At 40.9% G+C, this 18,948-nt stretch overlaps 1 protein-coding gene across 1 annotated transcript in view; it reads right to left on the bottom strand.

The window, feature by feature from the left end:
- The window catches only part of MLIP (muscular LMNA interacting protein), a 96,775-nt gene that overhangs the window by 15,682 nt on the left and 62,145 nt on the right, over positions 1–18,948 (bottom strand). Inside the window, exons 11-13 of the mRNA XM_056856166.1 lie at positions 12,977–13,021; positions 1,918–2,043; positions 104–220 (exon numbers count right to left, since the gene is read on the bottom strand). Of these exons, the coding sequence (XP_056712144.1) occupies positions 104–220; positions 1,918–2,043; positions 12,977–13,021 (288 nt within the window). The remainder of the gene's footprint in view (positions 1–103; positions 221–1,917; positions 2,044–12,976; positions 13,022–18,948) is intronic.

Raw genomic sequence — 18,948 nt, 5'->3', positions numbered from 1 at the left:
GTACGTGATGCAGGGAGGTCCAGGAATAGAGCTCCCGGCATTTTTATTTCTCAAATAGCTTTTTTCCCCTACAACAGACTCCCAGAAAGGATAGTTCTCTCACCTTATTATACAAAGTATTGTGACGGTAAGGACTATAGAAATTGTCATAAGAATCAGCAAAGATGGAACCCAAATGACTGAAGGGCCCAGGAGTTAGCAAATCAGCATGAGAAATGACCTGCGGGTGTAATGGGGACAGTTGGAAAGTTTGGTTTAGTATAAAAAAAAGGATTGGAAAGAGTTGAATCCTGGAAGAAAAAGTAGACAAAGAGATTGGTTAGTGGAAAAGATATATGTGCAGAGTCACTTGCATTTAAGAAAAAGTATCATGATTAGCTTGTTTACTAATTATGAGGAGTATGATTTGGCTGACATTAATAGAGTTAATATGTAGCAGATTATGGATAGACAATTATGATTTGAGGAGGTACCTTTAAAAAAAATAACTCTAGCTTATAACCTATTAAGTTACTTCAATGGTACTTTTTGAGTGGATATGATTACTGGTTGGGTATCTTGATATGTAGAGAAAGAGTAAATATTGATGTAACAGAAACACTTGTTGTATGTCTAGCTCGCTGACCTCCTTGTTTTCAGTTCCAACCTAGTAATCCTCGTTTGTGCCTTGTACACTCAAAGATAGAGTTTGGACACTGCACAAAGTGCAGAACATTTGTTGAAGAAAGCTGGCTTTGAATGCTATCAATTTTAGCCTGATGGTCAAAACAAATAGACCTAGGATATTTTGATTTGTACTTAGAAGTGGCCACGGAGACTAGCAATTGGATCAGAACAGACATGGGCAGTTCTAAGGAATGAATTTTAACTCTTCCCTTCCCCATGCCAGTTTCCTGATCTAAGTTCTTCAAAGTTGCTATGAGGTCTTTTGAGCAAAAGAGATAATAAATAAACAAATAAGTAAAAATAGGGCTTTGGGGGGGTGATATAGCTTGGGGAACTAGGGCAGGGAAAGGGTTGAATGCCCTTCTCCCACTTCACAGTTCCAGTTGACTCCAAATCAAAGCATCTGGAGATCAAATCTCCAATTTCCCATGCTACACCTCAATTCCTTCTCCAATACAAGCTGGTATCAGGTTGGAACGTGGCAATACATTACTTTGGTGGCGTAAGCTGTGTGCTACATTACAACAGGAGTGGTTGAAGATATGTCAGAGGGCAAAGGAAACTGACAAAGTATGGTTACAAAACAGCAAGATTGCCTCCAGAGGACCATATTTCGCCTGGAATTATCAGTTCACGCTTGGGACTGAGCTGATTTATGTATGAACTGAGTTTTGGTTGGATTTAAGTCACTATGGTTATAATGAGCTGACTATATATGTGGAATTGTGTTGTATTCTAGGAGTCTTAGTGATAGGTATTGAGGAGCATAGTTGACATTAGTGTATGAGGTTATTGCATGTTTGCTGTATGTAATGGTAGGGTTTATATTATATTTTTGCATACGTACAACAAGATTTTGTGAATGTTATTTCAAGAGGTTGGCTTATCTATGTGATTGATATTTGTGATTATACCTCAATTCCCACCATACCAATCGCAGCCACCGATGTGGACCAACAGCATAAAAACGAAAAATGAAAGGTCAATGGTGTTAGGTGTTAGAGGGAGAATGCGATAGATGACCGGCCACTGGCAAAGCTTGAGCGCTGCTAGCACAGTCCTAACTTCCTTCAGCACTGGGACTATAAGCAGCCTCTGTTGCAACAAGTATACTACTTTTTTTATAGTGTCTTTGAAGAATACCCACTGGCCTATTTTCCATTGCCTGTGAAATCTATTAATAAAATTCAACAGCTAAAAATCAAAAGAAATCCTGAAAACAGATGTTTAATTTAAAAAAAAAACCCTTACCTGTTCAGTTTGGGATTCTGTGGTTTCTTCCATGTACTTTTTGAATGGGTTTGGTTGGATAGGATCCTCCTTTTTAAATATTATTTTCGCTTTCACAGTTGTTGGACGGATAACACCAGGCCTTGTCTACATTCGAAGAAATTGAAAGGCAAAGATATGTTTGTTCGTTTTTTAAAATGTTATCAAGGGTTACGCAAAGTGCATTTATTGTGAGAAATTAATTTCCCACTCATGAGTACTGTGATAAAACTCTTAAAATAAAACCGCTACTACCACAGTGAATGAGGAATTCACTCAGCTGGCCCACGTCTCAAGCTACTACAACCATATTGAAGATTCATCCCTCCAGCTTTCTCCAAGGCATTCTCTTGCACAAAGAGGTTTCTTCTTTATTCCTCTAATTCTTCACTGCCACCAGCAGGCCACAAAGAGGATTTACAGTCTACAGTGCAGTCAGACTAAGTGGTTTATAAAAATCAGAATCTCCTTTCCAGTTCTACCAATGTGGAGGGGTATGTGTGTGTGTGGGGGTTAGAAATCTCACTAGTTGGAGACATTTCCAAAGGTAGGCTATCTTTGCTTTTCTGTTATGCTTTGATAAGAATAAGCCACAGCGCAGGGCTTTTCCCATGACTGTAAAGACCAAATGACTCAAATTTCAGGAAAAAGAATTTTTTTTATCTCTAAGTATTTAAGCAATCAATGGAGACAATGAGTAAAAGCATACAATAAGTAAAAGACTATAGCATCAGAGCACAGATTACATGAAATAGGTATACATGCAATCCTCTTTCCCTAAATCTAATGTTTATCCCTGTGATGTTAAAGAGATGGGCAAAAATATTTTAACAGTCTCAGTTTATTGTTCAGACTTTGCTCACTTCAGTTTTACCTCTTTCTCCATCTGGTCAAAGGCCATGTGCCTGCGTATGTCTCCTTCAGATTCCCCATGTAGTCACTAGCGTATCTCCTTCCCAAGAATGGCTGCTTCTCTCCAAGAATGGTTGCCTCTCTCCTAGGGTTGCCAACCTCCAGGTAATAGCTGGAGATCTCCTGCTATTACAACTGATCTCCAGCCAATAGAGATCAGTTCACCTGGAGAAAATAGACGCTTTGGCCATTGGACCCTATGGCATTGAAGTCCCTCCCCTCCCCAAACTCCACCCTCCTCAGGCTCCACCCAAAAAACCTCCCACTGGTGGTGAAGAGGGACCTGGCAATCCTACTCTCTCCTCAAGGGAGAGTATCCTCTTCCCACAACTCTCATGAGCATTTCCACAGTAAATTCACCAGGGAGAGAAGGAGAAAAGCAAGAACCATGTGCTCACGAGGCTCCCCATTGCCTGCATGTTGTCTCTTGAGATGCCTTAATTAACACTCAAATGGTCTACCAGCCCTCACTTTAGAAACTGGAGTAAAAGGGGGAAGAGTGAGACTTTGTTCTTTCTTTTGACCAGACTACCCATAAGTAGGGTTGCCAACCTCCAGGTGGCACCTGGAGATCTCCCGCTACTACAACTGATCTCCAGGTGACAGCGATCAGTCCCCCTGGAGAAAATAGCTGCTTTGGAGGGTGGACTCTATGCCATTATACCCTGCTGAGGTCCCTCCCTTCCCTAAACCTCACCTCGCCAGGCCCTACCCCCAAAATCTCCATGTATTTCCCAACCCAGAGCTGGCAACCCTACCCATAAGGGTAGTTTGAGCTTAACCTAACATCCACAAGCAAAGTGGATAATTTTTTATACAAATTTTACACATTCCACCAAATATCGTCATTTCATCATATATCCTAGTATATGTAGCTTGCATTCTTCAAACACAGATAAAACCCTGGCTGTCACTGGAAATCCTTCTTTAACCAGTCTACGGGTTTTTAATGTCTGAAACAGAAAAGCCCCAAACCTGCTGTGTTCCATTGTAATCTTTCCGCTAAGAGACAGACTAGGAATTTCTCTGGGAAATTGATCCCTCCCTGTTTTGCAGCCCCCAAAACCACATGAACAGATGAAGCTGCCTTGTACTGAATCAGACCCTTGGTCCATCAAAGTCAGTATTGTCTACTCAGACTGGCAGTGGCTCTCCAGGGTCTCAGGCAGAGGTCTTTCACATCACCTACTTGCCTAGTCCCTTTAACAGGAGATGCCGGGGATCGAACCTGAGACATTCTTCTGCATGCCAAGCAGATGCTCTACCACTGAGCCACAGCCCCTCCCAAATCTCTGTGAAACCCCCAACATTCTCAAACAATTCTAAGAGGGCATTTGGAGGGCAGACTAGTATCAGAGAGAGTGGAATATTAAATGAAAGAGAACAGAGAGCAGTTCTGCATCTGATGTTAGTGGGCTGCAAGGTGTTTGTGACATGAATTTGTTAAGGTATGGAGAGTGGGAAATTGGATAGGTACAGACACATGTATGACTAGGGTTGCCAACCTCCAGGTGATGGCTGGAGATTTGCCGCTACTACAACTGATCTCCAGGCGATAGAGATCAGTTCCCTTGGAGAAAATGGCCACTTTGGCAATTGGACTCTATGGCATTGAAGTCTTTTCCCCCTCCAAACCCTGCCCTCATCTGGCTCCACCCCCACAATCTCCAGGTATTTCCCAACCTAGAGCTGGCAACCTTATGCATGATAGATACAGATAGGTTTTATATATATATTATATATATATAATTTTTTTATTGTTTTCTAGTTACAGCATATTCATCAATCATCCAATGTCATACATTTGTAATATAAACATTACCTTTTCAATCATTGTATATAATCCTAACAATATTGACTTCCCCTCCCCCCTCCTCTATCTTTTTGATATACGGTACCTGTTCTTCCCTTTGTATTTAATTTCTAATCCATTATAGTAATGTAGATTTAAATTTAAATAAACTTTCAATTATCTTAAAATATAAAATTTAACATTAATACTGATATTTGGTAAACAGGATTAGAGCAATACATATCCTTTAATTTCTTCTGTATAGAGTTCATTTACACAGTAAGTCGTCCATGCTTCCCATTCTCCCACAAATTCCATATTCTCTTTTTGATTTATTAATGCAGTTAGTTTAGCCATTTCTGCCAGTTCTAACATTTTTTGTATCCAGTCACTCTTATCTGGTGTCTCTGATCATTTCCATTTTGCTGCATATACCAGTCGTGCAGCCGTGGTGTCATATATGATAGATACATATAGTTTAATCCTAAAGACAGTTTCCTTGGCATAAGATTCAGGGATTTACTTCTGATTAGGCATGTTTAGGATTGCTCCCATACTTTCCCATCCATTAACTTTTGCAGATTTATACCATCCTTCCATAAAATTTATGTTTGGCTTTTGCCCTTCAGTGATCTGGACAAAAGCTCAATTGCCATCAGGTCATGGCCATTTTCAGTGTGAGAAACAAAGGGCCTTTCTCCATAATTATGCCCTTTATTTTTGGAGTCTACTGCACTATTTGTCATGGTTGACAAAGTTGGTTTTGTTCTATCAAAGTCAACATTGTCATGACTGAAACCCTTCTGACAACTGAGGCTCTTATCTGGATTAGTCACATTCTGGGTGTTTCAGGTCATAGACTGACAAATCACCAGAGCCTGAAGGACATTACCAGCCACCTACAAAATTAAATTGTTGGCTCTTCCCTAAAAATAAAAAGGAGATAAAGAGCTTAAAAATGAAGCAGAGATGTAGCTCTGCAGTTCATATTTTTAATTGGCTGCTAAAGCAGAGATTGGTTTTTATTTTATTTAATGGTACAAATACTGCAAACACAAAGCAAGGGTCTCTTCTCATTGCCTTTTCTGCTACTCTAGAAACACGAAACTTCTAAACTGGAAAAGACACATGAACCTGAACAGAGGTGGAGTATGAATTCCACTGAGAATAGTAGAACTTATTTCCAGGTCAAGACCCTTAATACCGTGTTTTTATCAGCCAGTTTCAGTTTGTCCTTAGCGACTGCTTGGGTACCTGATCCCCAGACATGTGCCTAAGTTGCCAGAACATTTATCAGAGACGGTATATAAAACATTAGTAGCCTTAACCTGTTCACTTCATGGACTTTTGCTACACATGTATTACAAAAAGCAGAGTTTGAAATGAGTCTCTCAAAAGCTGCGTAAATTGGATCACAAATATACTTATGGTCAAGTCTTATAGACCGTGCTCCTTGAACTTCTCTGATAAACCAAACAGTGGGGACAGAGTCGTTATTTAGAGGCCATCTGCTTTTTTGCTAAGTTTATGTTGGAAGCTATGTATCAGATACTAACATTTGGTGGGCATTTGCACAAAAGCCAGTGAATGTGGTGGGACAGCTTGGGTGTCAGTCAGAAATCAGGAAGGCTCAGCTTCAGATCCTCACTTGGCCATGAAACTCACTCTATGGTCTTGGGCGTCACACTCTCTCAGCCTGGCCTACCTCACAGGGTGGGTGTTGTGAGGATAAGATATAGGGGGAAGACTGATATAAGCCTGGGGCTGCCAGGTCCCTCTTCGCCACTGGTGGGAGGTTTGGAAATATGGAGCAGATATAGAAGCTTATAAAAATCGCAAATTTCGCAGGGACCAGGAAGATTATGCCTTAGAACGGGTTTATTTTTGGAACAATAAGAATGGTAAACAGCGCCCGGCCAAAGGGTGCTTCAATGCCGGTAGAAACTCTGATTCAGACTGCTCCTCTGTGGAGAGGGGTGGTTCCAGCATTTCAAGTGGGGGTTCGTTTGGGTCTTCTTATTATCTCCGTTCTGGCAGACAGGATTTTTCTTACGCCCCGAGACCCCAAAGGGGTCCTCGACGGAGACCCCAAATGCAACAAGTTTCATAGTCAATCTTTCCTCCCGGACCTTTACGCAGGAGGAAACTCGAGTACTCAACCTTGGTCTTGGTTTCGTTCCTACGCCTTGCTACTTGGGTTTTCAAACCCGGGTAGACTTGTTTAAATTTTTCAGAAACATAAAATTGAAAGAATTTTTTCAGGATAAAGATACTGCGTATAAACAGCGAAATGAGTTTCAACCCAAATCCACTTTTATACCAAAGAACCCTGGTTTTCAGGTAAATACCTTTCAAACCTTGGTCTTACGCGATGTAGCTAAATTAGAACAACGAAGGAGGTGGCGGAATAATCATTCTAACAACTCCAACCAACAGATGGATATTTTGCAACAGCTTTCGTCTGAAAAGTCATTAATTTTCATGCCTGCGGACAAAGGCAGGGCTTTAGTGATTCTGGACTTTAGGAACTATGATTTAGAAAATCAAAGACAACTCAGCAACCGCTCCTTTTATTCTCCTCTTGCTCTCGATCCTATGCTTAGAGTTATGAATGTCATCAAAACAGTTGTTTATGAGGGCTTGGCCCTCTACTATATTAGCAAGGCGACAGAAGATTTCTTGATGGTAAGGTACCCTAGAGTTCCAATCTTTTATTCCTTACCTAAAATACACAAAACGTTACAGAACCCACCGGGCCGTCCTATTATTTCAGCCATTGGGAGTTTGCTGGAACCAATATCCAGATATGTTGATTTCTTTTTGCAGCCTTTCAGCAAATGTACTGTATCATATATTAAGGATTCCAGTGAATTCATTAATAAAATTGAACATTTCGCCCTAACGGACAATGCAGTATTTGCCACCTTTGATGTATCTTCTCTATATACGAATATTCCTCTTGAAGAGGTCAGAAGCATTATTGAGAGGAAACTTGACACTCGAGAAGACCAATCTGTTCCCACTCATTTCATTTTAAGTTTGATTGATATTCTGTTTGATAACAATTTTTTTCGTTATAGAGACCAATTGTATTTGCAGACTCAAGGTGTAGCGATGGGCGCAGCTTGCGCCCCTTCGGTCGCTAACATTTATATGGTGGCCTTTGAGACGGACCTGTTGTTAGACAGCCCGTATTTTCAGAATTATGTTCTTTTTTACGTTCGGTATATTGATGATCTCTTTTGTATACTGGATTCGGATTCCTCTTATTCCACCATTTTTCAGTGGATAAATACTTTAAATTCACATTTGCAATTTACAGGCTCTATGGATCACCAGTTTATATCATTTCTTGACTTGATGGTCTTTAGGACCGCAGGGAACAAGGCGGCTGTGAAACCGTACAATAAACCTACTGACGTAGGAGCTGGTCTACATTTTGCTTCTAATCATCCACTCCATCTATGCTTTAATTTACCTTACAGCCAAATTCTCAGATTAAAACGCAATTCTACATTTGAACAAGACTTTACTTTTGCTGCCTCTGACTTGTTCAAGAAATTTCACAACAGAGGTTTTCATCCCCAAGTGACACAAACTGCCTTAACTCGAGCCACAGCCATTGACAGGGAGAAATTGCTGAAACCGTCGGTTCACAGCAAGTCCACCAAGCCGAGAATTTTTGCTTCTTTAGAATTCAATCATCTCTCTCATGAGATTCAGAAGATTGTGCGTAAGCACTGGCACATTTTATACAACGTACCTGGATGCGCAGAATTACCATTATTTGGACTTAGGAAAACCAAATCCTTGAGCAATTATTTGGTAAGGTCAGATATTCTAGAGAGCAAGACGGAAACTAAACCGAACGGTCACTTTAAATGTGACACATGTGCCATGTGCGCCTATAGCCTGCCGATCAAGGAAGTCAGTTCTTCGAGTTCTGATTTTACATTCAGACTTAATCAATTTACTAATTGCAGCTCCACCAACGTGATGTATGGAATTTTTTGTCCGTGTTTTTTGTTATACATTGGATCGACATCGAGGCAATTAAAAATTTGTATCGGAGAGCATAGGGCAAGGATTCGTTCTAAAACGTGTGAGGCACCTTTAACAAACCATTACCTAGAAAAGGCCATTCGGATAAAGACCTGCTGTTTTTTGCATTATGGCAATACAAACCACGTCCTTGCTGTCAAGAAGATGTTGCTAAATTATTACACAGACACGAAATGAAATTTGTCCATTTATTTAAAACTATGACACCATTAGGTCTGAATAATGAATTTGATTTGACCTGTTTCCTTTAAATGAACACATTCCTTGTAACTCACAGGTGTAGGCTATTTGAGTTTAGGAATTTATACAGTATGGGCTTTGCACTCTATACCAGCCTTGGCAGAGCTTGAGGAACCGTGAGGGTCGCTGGTCCACTGGTGGTAAGCTTGGCAACGTAATTAAAGTATTCATTACCATAACTTTAATAATAATTGATTATTGTACCCCTTTACACTAAGGATAACATTACCCCTAAGGGGAAGGACTAAAAAAGGAAATAATCAACTGAAGAAGCAATTCATATATTGTGAAACTATCACTTATCCGGAAGTGCCGTTTTGGACTGTACAAATTGTTTGGATTATACCTTGATGGATTGAAATTTCCCTGATATTGGACATCTTTGTTGAAACGGATTCTTTTGTCTAGGTCGTTGGAACCAATGGACTATTTTTTTATAGAAGTGATTGGACTTTGATTATATTTTGGTGGAGCAACCTGTTTTTCATTTATTTCTGTAATATGTCCTTATTGACTTGGTAAAGTATATTAATTGTATTCTAAGTAGAGCTGGTGCTGTTATTTCTTGAACTTTGTTGGGTCAGCATACGTTTTATTTCATTAGTACCTAGAGGCTGGCAACCCTATGTAAGCCACTATGAGATCTTTGGAGGAAGCGTGATATAGAAGGGTAACAGTAAAATAAAAACATCCACAGATATTCATAAAATTAACATTAAGGATCTGATACTGCAAGATTATTAACTTGGGACAAGGGATTCAGGAGAAGATTATAGATACATGCACAGATATAAATATGCCTGGCAAGAAGACTACATCATTTACAAAACTACTGATCTATGGGTGGGGAGAATCTGAAAGTTTGCCGGTGCTAAAATGAAAATCATGTACAAAATAGAACATAAGACTCTTTACTTTTACTATGATGGGAATAAAAATCCCATCATGTGCAGTAAACAGGAAGATGAAAATTCTTATTGATAACAGAGCATTAGTGAAACATTGCTTTGGCAAGGAGGGGGAAAAAATTACATTGCTAGAAAAAGCCCTGTTTGCAACAGCTGGCATTCCTTAAGCCAGTCTATCTATACATCCTGTACACTTTATCCCACCTTTCTTTTAAGGACCTCAAAATTCTTTCCACAAGTTCAGTGTGCCTTTTGAAGAGGAGAATGCAACCAACCATCATTCATTAAGAAAGTGAGGAGCAGAAAAACTTCTGCAAAGGAGAGTTTATCAGACTCTACCCATACATTTGTTAGAGAGACAACATCATGGAAGCAGTAGACTGATGTGCATTGGCCATGTTTAGGAATGACCCAGTGCACCCATACATGGAGCTATAAGCTATCATGCTAATTATGGGCTTACTACCTACTTCCTGCTTTAAATACCTGTAGCCCCAACAAAAGCTTGCTGCAGTTTCTTTCTTGCCTTGTGGTATGTTCATTTGGTTGTTGCAACAGAGGCAGCTCTTTCTGTGTGGAGCTTAGCTTGAGACTCACTTCTGTCAAAACATTTTCAAAGTCTATTTTATGCAGCCATAAGGACTACAACTTCTGGGGGAGGGGACTGAGATTCTCAGGATGCCTTTTTTTGGCTTTGTTTATTTGTTTGGGCACAGTCTTAGTAGTTATACTTCCCAGAGGCCTAGCTCTTCATGTTTCTTTCTGGTCTACAGTGCTTTGAAATCTATAAGATTGCCACCACTGCCTTGGCAAATGCCAGGAGATTTTGAGGGCAGTGCCTGCAGAGGGTACCATTTGGTGCAGAGGGTACATTACTTCTGGGTTACGCTCTAGGAATTTCCCCTTATCTCAGTGGTGAAGACCCACGAGATATGGAGAAATTCCTAGAGTGTCACTATGTAGGGCATTTTCTGGATTTTCCCTCTCCTGCGCCTGAATTTGTTGAGGCAGGAGATTGAGGCTGACACCAGGGGTTTACCCTCCACAAAAAGGCAAATGACAAGCCTAGAAGTCTAAGATGTATGTTAGTCAAAGCATTTGGGTATCTGTTTAGTGCAGCAATTAAGAGAATGAGCTGTGATCTGGGAGACTCAAAACTTGCTTTGGCCATGAACACAACAGGATGGCTGAAGATTAGTAACCTTCTTTTTCTCTGCCTCAGCCTTCCCTTTTTGTCCATCAGAATTAATAATACTGTCCTATCTTACTGGGCTTTTTAAAAAGAATAACAAGATAATGCATTGTATACATGCCAGGAATAATTATTATTTTAAAATCCTGCCAGCACTAGTTACATTAGAACTCCACAGGCAATGCTTCTCCACTTCCGTTTTTAGATGAAGAAACAGATTGTTGGATTTTTGTTTACAACAAGGATTATTATGCAACCTTAACAGCACAATCCTATGGGAGGGGGTTGCAGAGGCATGCTCGGGGACGGCTCAGCCAGGCCACCTCCTGAGCAGCTTGCTGCCTCGGTATAGCAAGCCAAAAATGTAATTTTCAGAAAATCCTGTGGAACTGTTCCATTGAGTTTCATGGGGCGACGTCTCCCTTTTTGCCAGCAAATGGGCGCATTCCTGGGGTGAAAGGCCTCAGGGACTAAAATCAGTCCTCCCCCGGGAACATCCCCCCTTTGGTACTGGTGCAACTCCTTGCACTGGGGAAACACTGCTGTGTGGCTCCCAAGCGCCGGCACAAGTAGCCCTGCGCCGGTTTTAGTGCCAATTCAGCCGGTGCAAGTGGCACTAATGCCAGTGCAGAGGTCAGACTGGCTACAAAGACCTATCCCCCCCCCCTTCAGGATTCAACTGCCCGGCCCATGTGGCAGCCTGCAAACAAGGAACATCACAGTGAGCAACTAAGTTCTATGAAACAAATTACTTCCACATATTCCAAACGACTTAAACAATGCATTGCTTGTGCATTATTTGTCACCAAGCATTCAGTCCCTTTCACAGAATCTGCAAGGCAAACATTTGTGTGAAGTTTTGGCCAGCGGGGCTTCTAATTGGCCATTGGAGATCTGATTGGCCTTACAGCGATTTTCAACGTTGCTTCAGGAGAAGGTGCCACCGCAGCTCAAAGATCTTCACTGTGTGACTTAAGTTAAGCTGTGTGTACACAAGAAAATATTAAACCATATGTTCATTTTAAAAGGCATCCTGTTAAACAGAGCATTGGCCTGAAATGTGGAAGAGTTACTGTGAGAATTATGCATAACCTACGTTTCTGACGTTTTATGCTTGGCTCCAGCAGCAGCCATTTTGTGGTTGCACTCCCCACCCTGTGGGCGAAAATGCACGGTCGCTTTAGCCTCCTTTATTCCGTTTCAGCCAGGATTCAGCCAGGATCGAACGCATGCGTTTCGCCGAATGTACATTCAATCCTGGCTGAAACAGGGAATAAAGGAGGCTAAAGCGACCGTGCGTTTTCGCCCTATGTCAGAATTCCAAAGGAGCCCGCCGGCTCAATAGGGTTGCCAGGTCCCTCTTTGCCTCCAGCAGGACGTTTTGGGGGTGAAGCCTGAGGAGGGTGGGCTTTGGAGAGGGGAGGGACGTCAATGCCATAGAGTCCAGTTACCAAAGCTGCCATTTTCTCCAGGTGAACTGATCTCTTATTGGTTGGAGATCAGTTGTAATAGCAGGAGATCTCCAGTGAGTACCTGGAGATTGGCAACCCTACGGCTCAAAAATGTTGGGGATCCCGGGTTTAGACTCTCTAACAGGGTCTGCTGTGGGCACTTCAGTTGGAATATAGACTCAATGGCTTAATTTCAGCTTGAGCAATAGATGGAAACTTCTTGTAAAGGGCTGTTTGTTCTAAACAGCATTTTTATAGGATTCCTTTTGGGAAGCAAATAGTCCATTACTTCCAATAACAGGCTGATAGTGTTGTTTTTGTTGTTTGTTGATTTAACTACTGTTGTAGATTTTCACTGCATTTTTATCTAAACTGCTTGGAGCCTGAGACAGCTAATATTTTCAGAATTAAATCATTCAGCCACTGCTTTAGACATCATAACCCTTTTAGAAAAAAATAATTGTAATGCAGACAGAAAGCATACCTTTTTACTTTCATTCTCTGTAGGCATCCGTAAGTTGAGGTTAGCCTGAAACAAAATAAGGTCAAGTAGAATAATCCATTACTTTAATTCATCCCTATTAATATGGGAGTTGAGTTGGGGCGCATTTGTTACTTCTTTCTGTTATTACTATTTTTGACAGCCTCATATAAGAAAAAAATTGCATCCACCGAAAAAGCACAAAGGATAAAATATTTACTTTCCCCTTGTTTACCCTTGTAATGCAGGGGGAAAAATCTATGTGAGTTATTAACTGTTAATCATTCTATTGCAGAGAATGTTACAGCTAACTCCAAATTCTGAGCTTGCTATAATTCTAGAAGGTCAGAATATACACGAGAGTCCTGGTCACAGAACTGGTTCATATTTAATTTCCACATTTGCACTGGTGAATGGCAAACTTAATTCATGCATGTCCATCAGAGGTCCCCCCCCTTCAGTAACGCAGAATATCAAGCCTCAGGCCTTTCCCCACTAGCTATTTCAGTTGAGTGCAGCTTTGGGGAATCTATTCTTTCCTCCTGCTTTTTCTGGCTGCTGTTTTCCCTCAAAGTTAACGTTTCTGCGAGATCCATTCGCTGCATTGCTAGTGGGGATTTTTCCCTTTGCAGCTTTTCGCCCCTCTTCCTTCTAGGACTAACAAACAAACGTCACACAAACCTTCCCATCCCTCCCTCTGACCCTCCTCCCTTACCTCCCATATGTCACAGAGGCCAGTCTTCCCACACCTCCCCCACCCTGCCATTTACCTGAAAGATAACAAAAATGTTTTACCATATTTTTTTTTAAAAAACACGTAACTATAATGTTATTCCATAGTATTGACTTTATGCTACAAAGAAGGTGTATTTTTCCCAGGATGCTGTAATGGAGCAATGGTGGCAGTTGTGTACATTGCAAACTATACTTCATGAAGACCCCCTTGCTGAGTTTGGAGAGGTACCTGATATGAGAACATTCTTTGGTTATCGGTGTACCATTGCAAAGTTATGAGAGAACTTGAGGAAAAAGAAAGGATGGGTGGGAACAGCATCCTCGCCTTGCCAACCTCCTGGAGAGAACTCCAGGGGAAATAAGGGGAGGTGGGATTAAGCATCCTCACCTTGAGAATCCTAAAACTGGAAAAGTATGGAGGATTGGGGAGTTTCAATGGAAAGTCTAATTGTTGTTTGCTCTGTGTTTGCATCCGAGGTGTGTGTGTGTGATTAACTTGAGAGAAGTCCTGTAGGGGCAACACACCCCATCTGGAGCCCCTCATTTCTGTGCTGAGGACCCCACAAAAATCATAGTTCTGTCCAATAACACACTGATTACATTAAGCAACCAAATAGAAACCCCCATCCGGTCACTCTCGTTTTTTTGAGGTTCGTCTCCAGGACAGGAGATGGCAACCTAGCTGAGTACTTTAAAGGGGAGGAGAGAGCACTTAGCTCTGGGTTAGAAGTGCTAAGATAGCACTTCAAAGACAGTTGTTCCAGCCAGACCTTTTACCAGCAAATGAAAAAGCAGCTTGGGGAGGATGAGTTTGAGCTAGAAAATGACTGGGGGAAGCAATTTTTCCTGCTTTTAGCTCAGATACAACCTATATAGGTGGTTTTTAAGGTGATTAAGGTTTTGTTTTGCACTTTGCACTCTACTTTATCTCTAGCTTGGAAAAGGGGGGAAGAAGGAAATAAACTACACTAACATATACCTTCTCAGTTGCCCAAGCCTACCAAGAAGCATTCTTTTCAAAGCTTTTTCATGTCAAGTTTCAGTCATGTGTGCCTTGTTTTTCTTTGAACTGCTCTAGTGTTTCCTTCCATAAGCAGTGACAAATATCACTTAAAAACACTCAGCAGATACATAGAGGGAGCCACTTGGGGATCGCTTGCCCATGTGTGCAAGTCTGCCTTTAATTTATATTTGCTGTGGGAAACATGGCAAAAGGATTGCCACATGTAACACCTCTCAGTTTATCGTTCAGTGAAACAGAGGCAAAAGAGAGTGGGCAGTGAGGTGCAATGGTAATATAGAGCTAAGGCTTTTAAGAAAACAAAGAGGTGCTTCAACAGGAGCAAGGGCCGTAGCTCAGTGGTAGAGCATCTGCTTGGCATGCAGAAGGTCCCAGGTTCAATTCCCGGCATCTTTAAAGGGACTAGGTAAGTAGGTGATGTGAAAGACCTCTACCTGATACCCTTGAGAGCCGCTGCTGGTCTGAGTAGACAATATTGACTTTGATGGACCAAGGCTCTGATTCAGTAGAAGGCAGCTTCATGTGTTCAAGATTACCTAGAGAAAGCATATTGGCTCCTAGAAGATCTTGGGCACTGAGACAGAATTTCATTAGGATGTGCAACACATGACAACTCCGTGTTAGTTGGGCTACAGAAACTGATCATTCAAAGAAGCACTGCTTGTGCCCACTGCAACCCTGTCCTAAATATTGTTTTATAGTTTGACCATTGCAGAAGAGTAGAGAGAATGATCACTTCCATTATCGCTTCAAATAATTATGGGCCTGTATAGCACAGATCATCAGATCCCTCAACTAGCTTCCTAGTGCCACTGACTAGCACTACAGATTTTATTTATTAAAATTTTATTTTATTTATTAAAAATTATTTAGTTATTTAAAATGTTATTTATTCAAAATACATGTTTATTTTATGTATTAAAAGGCTGTTACCCGCCCTGAGCCCAGTCTCGGCTGGGAATGAGGGTGGGCTATAAATTAGAAAAAAAATACATAAAATAAACTGCAGACTTTTATTGCTTTCTACTTGAGCAAATACTGGTTCTTGTAGGTTATCCGGGCTGTGTAACTGTGGTCTTGGAATTTTCTTTCCTGACGTTTCGCCAGCAACTGTGGCAGGCATCTTCAGAGTAGTAACACTGAAGGACAGTGTCTCTCAGTGTCAAGGGTGTAGGAAGAGTAATATATAGTCAGAAAGGGTTGGGTTTGAGCTGAGTATTGTCCTGCAAAAGTATTGTCCTGTAAGTATCAAGATAATGTGCTAATGAGGGTATGGTATGTTAATATGGAACCATTGTATCCTGAAGTGATCTGTTAATGTGTGTAATCCAAAACTAATCTGTATGGCTATTGTTGAATGTTGTCTTTGTTAGTCTGGAGGTTTTTCAGGGCAGGAAGCCAAGCCTTATTCATTCTTAAACTCTCCTCTTTTCTGTTAAAGTTGTGCTGATGTTTATGAATTTCAATGGCTTCTCTGTGCAAGCTGACAAAATAGTTGGTAGAATTGTCCAGTCTTTCAGTGTCTTGGAATAAGACCCTGTGTCCTGTTTGTGTCAGTCCATGTTCAGCCACTGCTGATTTCTCAGGTTGGCCAAGTCTGCAGTATCTTTCATGTTCTTTTATCCTTGTTTGTATGCCACGGTTACACGGCCCGGATAACCTGCAAGAACCAATGAACTCTGACCGTGAAAGCCTTCGACAATATTTTGAACGCCTCTACGAGGAGGAAATATTTCAACAGACCCGGAGATTGGAAACACTTCGGAACAAGAAAGCACATCTACTTTGTTCTTTAACTTTTCTACTGCGATGCACAGACACTGGAACCATTCCATCTTTTCTCATAAGTAAAAGAATCTTTAAAACTTCACAAGCTAACCACATTTATGACCATCTAGAACGGGCTCTCTTACGAGAGAGAATTCACACTACCCGCAGAGAATTTGCTGCCACAGACAAGGAGTTGTTTTCCTTACATATCAATACTAGCCACAAAATGAGAAGCCATGATTGGGACAAGATTGATAATCTCACCTACAGAAAAATGGAACAGGGGTTAACCAGCCATACTTCCAGACAGAAGCAAAAGTTTAACAAATTACAGGAAAGAAGACAGACCAGTCCAAAACTTGACAACAAACGGATTATCTTCAATATGACAGACCGACAACTCTCACCTGAAGAAACTTCCATCTTAGCTAAGGGAGGAAACTTTGCAGTCACTCCCACCCAAATTCCAGTGGAAGACATCATTGCAAATGTAGAATCTGCCATTCGTAATCTACCTGAAGAAGATGCTGAGGAAATAAGAGGAGAGACAGCAAGAATTCTACGAAAAGCAAAGCCCCCTGCTAGCAATATAACACGCAAGGAGAGAAACGCCATCAAGACCCTCAATGCAGATCCAGAAATCATTATTCTACCAGCTGACAAAGGCAATGCCACAGTGATCATGAAAACAGAAGAATACAAAAAGAAGATTGAGGAACTTCTGGACCCTGCCACATACAAAAAACTAAAACGAGATCCAACTTGCAAAATTACCAGGAAAACTAGCATACTGAACAAGAATTCCACTCTTCATCCGGACACACACAGAAAACTATGCAAGACAGAAGCACAACCACCACGATTATATGGACTACCTAAAATTCATAAGGATTCCGTTCCACTCCGACCCATCGTGAGTGCCATTGGTTCCCCAACATATGAATTAGCTAAATATTTGACCACCCTCCTACAGGACCACATTGGAAAAACCACTTCTTACATCAAAGATTCAACTCACTTCATCGACAAAATCAGTCCGTTGAGACTCAATCCACAGGATATATTAATCAGTTTTGATGTTGTATCCCTCTTTACCAAGGTTCCAGTAAAAGACACAATCTCATTGATTAACCAGATTTTTCCAGAAGATATAACAGCCTTATTTCACCATTGTTTGACAACAAGTTATTTCCTATGGGATCAAGAATTTTATGAACAGATTGATGGAGTAGCTATGGGAAGTCCACTCAGTCCAGTAATAGCAAACTTTTACATGGAATATTTTGAAAAGACAGCATTAGAATCAGCACCTTACAAACCTACAGTCTGGTTCAGGTTCGTAGATGATACATTTACTATTTGGAGCCATGGTGAAGAAAAATTAATGGACTTTCTAAACCATCTTAATAATATCCATCCAAACATTCAGTTTACCATGGAAAAGGAAATTGAGGGTAAACTCCCATTTCTTGATACCCTTGTCATCCATAAAACAAACCTTCAGTTAGGTCACAAGGTCTACCGGAAACCAACTCACACAGATCGCTACTTACACAAAAACTCCAACCACCACCCCCGACAGAAAAGAGGAATAATCAAAACATTAATGGACCGTGCAAGACGGATCTATGAACCACAGTTTCTCAAGGAAGAAACTAATCATCTAAATCACGCACTGCTAGCAAACGGCTACTCCAAGAATGAAATCAGAAGGGCCATTAAACCAAACAAAAATCAGAAAACTCAGGAAAAACAGTCTCCCATAGGAAAGGTATTCTTGCCATTTATTAAAGGAGTCACTGATAGGATGGAGAAACTTTTGAAAAAACATAACCTACAAACAGTGTTTAAACCCACCAAGAAAATACAACAAATGCTACGATCAGCAAAAGACAAAAGAGACCCTCTCACCTCTGCAGGAGTATATCGTATACCTTGCAGCTGTGGAGAAGTTTACATCGGGACCACAAAACGCAGCATACAAACAAGGATAAAAGAACATGAAAGATACTGCAGACTTGGCCAACCTGAGAAATCAGCAGTGGCTGAACATGGACTGACACAAACAGGACACAGGGTCTTATTCCAAGACACTGAAAGACTGGACAATTCTACCAACTATTTTGTCAGCTTGCACAGAGAAGCCATTGAAATTCATAAACATCAGCACAACTTTAACAGAAAAGAGGAGAGTTTAAGAATGAATAAGGCTTGGCTTCCTGCCCTGAAAAACCTCCAGACTAACAAAGACAACATTCAACAATAGCCATACAGATTAGCTTTGGATTACACACATTAACAGATCACTTCAGGATACAATGGTTCCATATTAACATACCATACCCTCATTAGCACATTATCTTGATACTTACAGGACAATACTTTTGCAGGACAATACTCAGCTCAAACCCAACCCTTTCTGACTATATATTACTCTTCCTACACCCTT

The sequence above is a fragment of the Euleptes europaea genome, chromosome 10, assembly GCF_029931775.1.
Source record: "Euleptes europaea isolate rEulEur1 chromosome 10, rEulEur1.hap1, whole genome shotgun sequence".
Lineage (NCBI taxonomy): Eukaryota > Metazoa > Chordata > Lepidosauria > Squamata > Sphaerodactylidae > Euleptes > Euleptes europaea.
The sequence above is the reverse complement of the archived record's forward strand: the minus strand, read 5'-3'. Positions and strand labels throughout refer to the sequence as shown.